This window comes from Xiphophorus maculatus, chromosome 19 (assembly GCF_002775205.1).
Source record: "Xiphophorus maculatus strain JP 163 A chromosome 19, X_maculatus-5.0-male, whole genome shotgun sequence".
In the NCBI taxonomy this organism is placed as follows: domain Eukaryota; kingdom Metazoa; phylum Chordata; class Actinopteri; order Cyprinodontiformes; family Poeciliidae; genus Xiphophorus; species Xiphophorus maculatus.
Window position 1 is genome coordinate 12,031,899 of NC_036461.1, and position 6,174 is coordinate 12,038,072.

General features: G+C 41.4%; 1 protein-coding gene across 1 annotated transcript; it reads left to right on the forward strand.

Annotated features, from left to right (window-relative positions):
• Nucleotides 1-1,691: 1,691 nt before the first annotated feature.
• Nucleotides 1,692-4,284, forward strand: foxa2 (forkhead box A2). Its single transcript, XM_005816480.2, has 2 exons — nucleotides 1,692-2,011; nucleotides 2,659-4,284. Exons 1-2 carry the CDS (start codon nucleotides 1,940-1,942, stop codon nucleotides 3,859-3,861), a joined length of 1,275 nt encoding a protein of 424 aa, XP_005816537.1. The 5' UTR covers nucleotides 1,692-1,939; the 3' UTR covers nucleotides 3,862-4,284.
• The last annotated feature ends 1,890 nt before the right edge of the window (nucleotides 4,285-6,174 follow it).

Sequence of the window (6,174 nt, forward strand, 5' to 3'; positions counted from 1 at the left end):
ATTTTTTAAATTCAAAAATATGTACCAGTGCACATATTCAGCATAATGTTAAGCCTAACTATTTTATGGCCTCAGAAGACAAAAAAGCATGGAACATGTGCATTATCATCTTGTAAAAATCATACTAAAATCTTTACGCTTAAAGCGGATCTTGACGTTTGACAACAGCCAAATACAAAACAAGAAGCGGCAGATTTCTCCATCTCCTGTTCCCCGCCGGTGCAATCCCAAATCCTCAAACACAGGGAGCTTTTTTCTCATGATCTCATTTCCAAGTTAAGCAGACTGTGTTGGTCTCTCGTCAACACTACAGGTTTACTCGCTTTTACTAATGGGGGCTCTATGCTGATAGTTATGCTCTTGCGTAAATATGCAGTCAAATAGATGTACAACCACCGACACGTGGCTGACACCGCTCCGCAGTCTCACCTGGATGTTTGTTTCATACAAATACAGTACGGGCTGCGAGAATTAAGGGGCCCTTTAGCACTGCGGGCCTCCGGAGTCTTTCTGATGGAAGATTAACACATTAAGCAAACGTCCATTATTTAAAACCCCCCACACTAAGACCAATACAAACAGAAAATAGACTATTCAACTGCAGCCAACGGCCTGAAATTGCTCGGTTGTGATATATCCAATTGATTTCCTTTTAGGAAATAAAACGCCGCTTAATAATGTCTGAGGTTGGACACAAAGTATACAGTATACTTTGTGTCAAATATAAAAATCTAAATTATTTATCTGCATTCATCTAATGTAAAAAATTGAAATAAAATTCGCACAAAGTAGATTGATAAGCTGTGTGATTTTATGTGAAATAGTGAAGGCAGACGAAGTGTGTCATCCGACAGAGGGCGCTATAAAGCTGTATCTTGTTCATTAAAAGCGATTTTAAAAATAATAACAATAAATTGAGTAATTCAGTGATTTGGGGAGAAATACAGAAATTTCTGGGATATATAAATAGATTTTTTTTATTTTTATTATTATTTGACACATTCATTAGATTTTAAATCAAACATAAAACACTTTGGCCAAAGCCGTTTCTCGAAAAAAAAAAAAAAAAACGTACAAAAACAAATGTAATATTTTATTGCCATTCATGCAAACTATAAGTAAATTAGCAATATAACTTCAAAGCAACACATTTAGTTTCGAACAAGTACCTTTAAGGAAACAGCTGCGCAAATATTTAGATTATTATTATTATTTTTTACCTTTTTAAATTTCACCAAAATTATTTAATTTTTAGGTTTCCTGTTTATAGATTTCACCCTCTCATGCATAACGCGTCCTCTTGGTTTATTTCTTTCTTTCTTTTTTGCGTTGCTGGTATAAAATAATCAACAGTTCTCATGCAGGTTGCCGCCTTAAATTCCTTAAACGGACCACAATAAAAAATGGATTATGATCTAAGCACAGCTGAAGTGGAATAAATCCGTTGGAGGATGTGCGTATAATGAAAAGCATCAAACATTCCTTTTTATACACCTCCCCCCCCCCCCTTTTTTTTCTTACCCCTACAATAAGATTAGTTTATAATGAAGCTTTTCATATGAAACTGTTCTTTTCAGTGAGCGCAGGTGTACAATTGGGGGTGGAGAGGGGTGGAAAGAGGTGGAGGGGGAAGCTTGAGGAGTCTCACGCCTAGGTGCGAGCAGATTATTCAAATAGGGCCCAAGGCGTAGAAGTAGGGATTGGAGGCTTGCCTGGCGCACAGAGCTTATATCACAGCGCTAACAGGCAGCGCGGAGCGTCATTTGGACTCCAGCCTCTGACGGGCGCATCACGGCTGGCTCCGCAGGACTCACATGCACCAAGTCCTTGACGGAGGGACGGACCGCGACCCGAACACACTAACTGGTCCCCTGTCATTTGCTATCAGAGAGACTTTTGGCTTTTTCCTCTGCTGGGAGACGCTTTGTCGAAGTCCTCCATGATGCTTGGAGCAGTTAAAATGGAAGGACACGAACATACCGACTGGAGCACCTACTACGGAGAGCCCGAGGTGGGTACCTTAAATATATATATTTTCCCCCTGTCTAAAGCCGATCCCATTTTATACAACTCAATATTAGCCCTGAGATAATATTAACTTTGTGATCAAATATTGACTTGAGGCGCCTCCAAATCCTCCCCCATCTCCGCACAGCGCGCTATCCTATCCTAACAAACTTGCTTGACATGTAATGGGGGGGAGGGAGGAAACTTTTCATGCGGATATTAAAACTGATTGTTATTATTTTTTTGTTTATTTTATTTTTTTGCCACGTTTACTTTCAACAAACACCTGTGGTGTTTGGTTTAGGTCAAGGCAATTGGTTCACATGCTGTATATGTGTTGCAGACGCACGGGAAGAGCTGTTTGAAGCTTTGTAAAGCCTTTGCGCATTTTTAAAGCATTACTATAATTTGTTTTATTTGTCATATTATGCTGACAAACATTTGAATTATTTTAAATTACTCTAGTTAAAACAAATGTTATTTATTGATTAATACTTGATTATTATTATTATTTTAAATTAAATAACAATATCAGATTTATAACATATTTAAGTAATAATAACAACACTTTTGTGTGTAGGAATTATTGATCATGTTATCTCCTGACTGTGCCAAACTCATGGCTGCCTCTCTCCCCCTCCACACTGACAGTGTTACACCTCGGTTGGCAACATGAACACCGGCCTGGGAATGAACTCCATGAATACCTACATGAGCATGTCCGGCATGAGCACCACGGCCAACATGACGGCCAACTCCATGAACATGTCCTACGTCAACACCGGCATGAGCCCCTCCATGACGGGCATGTCGCCGGGCACCGGAGCGATGAACGGCATGGGCGCGGGCATGACGGCCATGAGCGCAGCGCTGAGCCCCAGCATGAGCCCAATGACCGCGCAGCCCGCCTCTATGAACGCTCTCACCTCTTACACCAACATGAACGCCATGAGCCCCATTTACGGACAGTCCAACATCAACAGATCCCGAGACCCCAAGACCTACCGCAGGAGCTACACACACGCCAAACCCCCTTATTCCTACATCTCCCTCATCACCATGGCCATCCAGCAGTCTCCCAGTAAGATGCTGACGCTGGCTGAGATCTACCAGTGGATAATGGACCTGTTCCCCTTTTATCGACAGAACCAGCAGCGCTGGCAGAACTCAATCCGTCACTCTCTGTCATTTAACGACTGTTTCCTCAAAGTGCCCAGGTCGCCTGATAAACCCGGGAAGGGCTCCTTTTGGACTCTCCACCCGGACTCCGGGAACATGTTCGAGAACGGCTGCTACCTGAGGAGGCAGAAGCGCTTCAAGTGCGAAAAGAAGATGTCGCTGAAGGACGGCGGGCGAAAGGCGGGCGACGCCGGCTCCTCCAACAGCAGCTCGGAGAGCTGCAACGGCAACGAGTCGCCGCACTCCAACTCCTCCTCCAGCGACCACAAAAGATCCCTGTCGGACATGAAGGCGAGCCAGGCCCTCAGCCCGGAGCACGTCGCCGCTGCCGCAGCCGCCGCCGCCTCACCGGTGTCTCAGGGGCAGCACCTCATGTCGCAACATCACTCCGTCCTGGCGCACGAAGCCCACCTAAAGCCGGAGCACCACTACTCGTTCAACCACCCGTTCTCTATCAACAACCTCATGTCCTCGGAGCAGCAGCATCATCATCATCACAAAATGGACTTGAAAACTTATGAGCAGGTGATGCACTACTCCGGATACGGCTCCCCGATGGCCGGGGCGCTTTCTATGGGCTCCATGGCGGGGAAAGCCGGCCTGGATTCCGCGTCTATACCCGACACATCTTACTACCAGGGTGTCTATTCCAGGCCGATCATGAACTCCTCGTAAAACGCCGTGGACTCTCCTCACCTTAGATTTGTACATTTGTAAAAAACAAAAACGGAAAAAATATAGACTTTGTGTACAATATGTATTTCAGATATTTTTGATGTTTGCCACCGTTTTAGTTGTCAAGTTTGTTAGTAGCCTAATTGCTTATTTTGAAGGAGAAGATGTGAAAGATGACAAAAAAAAAAAAAAGATGAAAATGTGACGAGATCTGTTCGGCTTCTGGACTGGACCCCAAAGATAAAACAACAAGTTGCTGTAAGATAGCTGATACCCGCTCATCGGGATTCTTAAATGAACTTAAATGCATCACAGGATTTGTTCAATCATTTGTGTAATTCCTATTTATGGCTTGTATATGTGTATTCTTGTAGTGACAAGAACAGAATCTATATTAAAGTGTTATTGGTTTTGTTTTCCGAATATGATGTATTATTATTATTATTATTATTATTATTATTATTATTATTATTATTATTATTATTATTATTATTATTATTATTATTATTATGTTGCCATTAGGGCATTTATCACAGCCAAAATGAGAATATTTTTGGGGTTTTCATAGCTAGTTTATGAGACATTCTTTCCAAACAAATAAAAGTCTATGTTCAAAAAACCTGAAAGATATCTCCATACATAACATAGACAGCATTAGAAATGTTAAGCAATAATGGCTAAAAACTATTTGAAATGTTGTTTTGCTTTAAAATTAGCTTAAAAGCTAAAAACAAATATTCCTAATGCTATTTTAAAAAGAAAACATATCTTTTATCGCTGAACAAAGAAAACTTGTAATACATATTTTATTTTTATTGCTAAGGTTATTTTAAAATTTAATGCAAAAGTCTTCTTAAAAATGAAACAATACGTAAATAAATAAATAAACAAATAAACAAATAAATAACAGAAGGAGACAGTACTTACGTTAAGATGTACACATCTTAGCGTATGGGTGTCTTACTTTTATTTATTCAAAGTTATTCCAAATTGTGGAATACTTTTTGTCGCCACGATGCTCTCCTAATAAGGCCCATAATTTCAGTTGAGGGATTAATAGCTTTGGAGGATAAAACCGAGACAATGCTCACAATTTGTCTCCCAGGAAATGCAAACAGAACAAATATATGCTCATTAATCCCAAACAGAAATGGAGATATTAACCTATCAACAACTCTGCATTTTCGTCCGGAAGGAATGCCATTAAAATTCATAGAGGAATTAGTTCTTTACCTAAAATAATATGCATTACAAAAAAAAAAAAAAAAAAAAAAAAGAAAAGCTCTACGAATTGCGGGCACCTCGCAGAAAGTAACATAAAGCAAGCCCATCATAGACACGCTTGCAAATTCAGGGTAAAACTGATTTGCTGTAAGGATATTTAATCAAGCATTCAAATTCCCCCACATACAGTGTGCCAGTCAAACACCATACAGGCCTGTCAGTCTCCCACTCTAACGTGTCTTCCATTCTCCCCTCCACACATTGCAAAGTTTAGATCAGTGAATAAGATTAAGTGTCATTGTCAGACAGAACAACCTCCCGCAGTGCAGCAGAATGGCTGCTGCAGAGGAGGCCTGATTTGGGGAACTGAACTGCCTGAATGCGATGCTCTAACTTCTCTTCCCACAATCTGGGGCTCCATTGTCTACTCCCTATTTTTAAAGTAGCGGGACCCTCCCTTCTTGTTAGGTAAGGAAGGCTGACTGTCGTCTACATGAATCCAACACCCCCCCCCCCCCCCCCCTCAGCTCGTCCCACCGTCACAAACTCAAATCCAAGGCCGGGGACAGTTTCTGCCCCCTTTATAACCCAAACGTCACCCCTTCGAACTTCTGAACACGTAGGGGGCCAAAAGTGTGCGTTTATTCTCCAGACCCTCTTTGCAGATCGCACTTTAAACAGCGTGATCTGCGAATAAACAAAGCCAGTAAACAATGGAGTGGAGGCTATGCCCGCATATAGGAAGAGTACACACACACACACACACACACACACACACACACACACACACACACACACACACACACACACACACACACACACACACACACACACACACACACACACACACGCACATACACACGCACACGCACAAACCAAATTGCACAAGTGTAAACTTTGAATAGGACGCCCGCGGCTCTGTAAATTTACACAGACATTAAATTTCGTTCTATTCATTTTAGACATATAATGCTAAGCTGATTTTTTTTATAGCGTGCTGATCGATATCTCTGTAAAATAATCATTTTTTTTAACTAGCGTGGCAGTGAAATCTTTGCTTTGTAGCTAAAGTCAACAGTGACAGAGTTT

What these genes read in the sequence shown, in the direction of transcription:
- foxa2 (XM_005816480.2), top strand. Translation starts at nt 1,940, where the DNA reads ATGATGCTTGGAGCAGTTAAAATGGAAGGACACGAACATACCGACTGG. An exon ending in CCTACTACGGAGAGCCCGAG is followed by an intron (nt 2,012 to 2,658) that starts GTGGGTACCTTA and finishes CCACACTGACAG; the next exon opens with TGTTACACCTCGGTTGGCAA.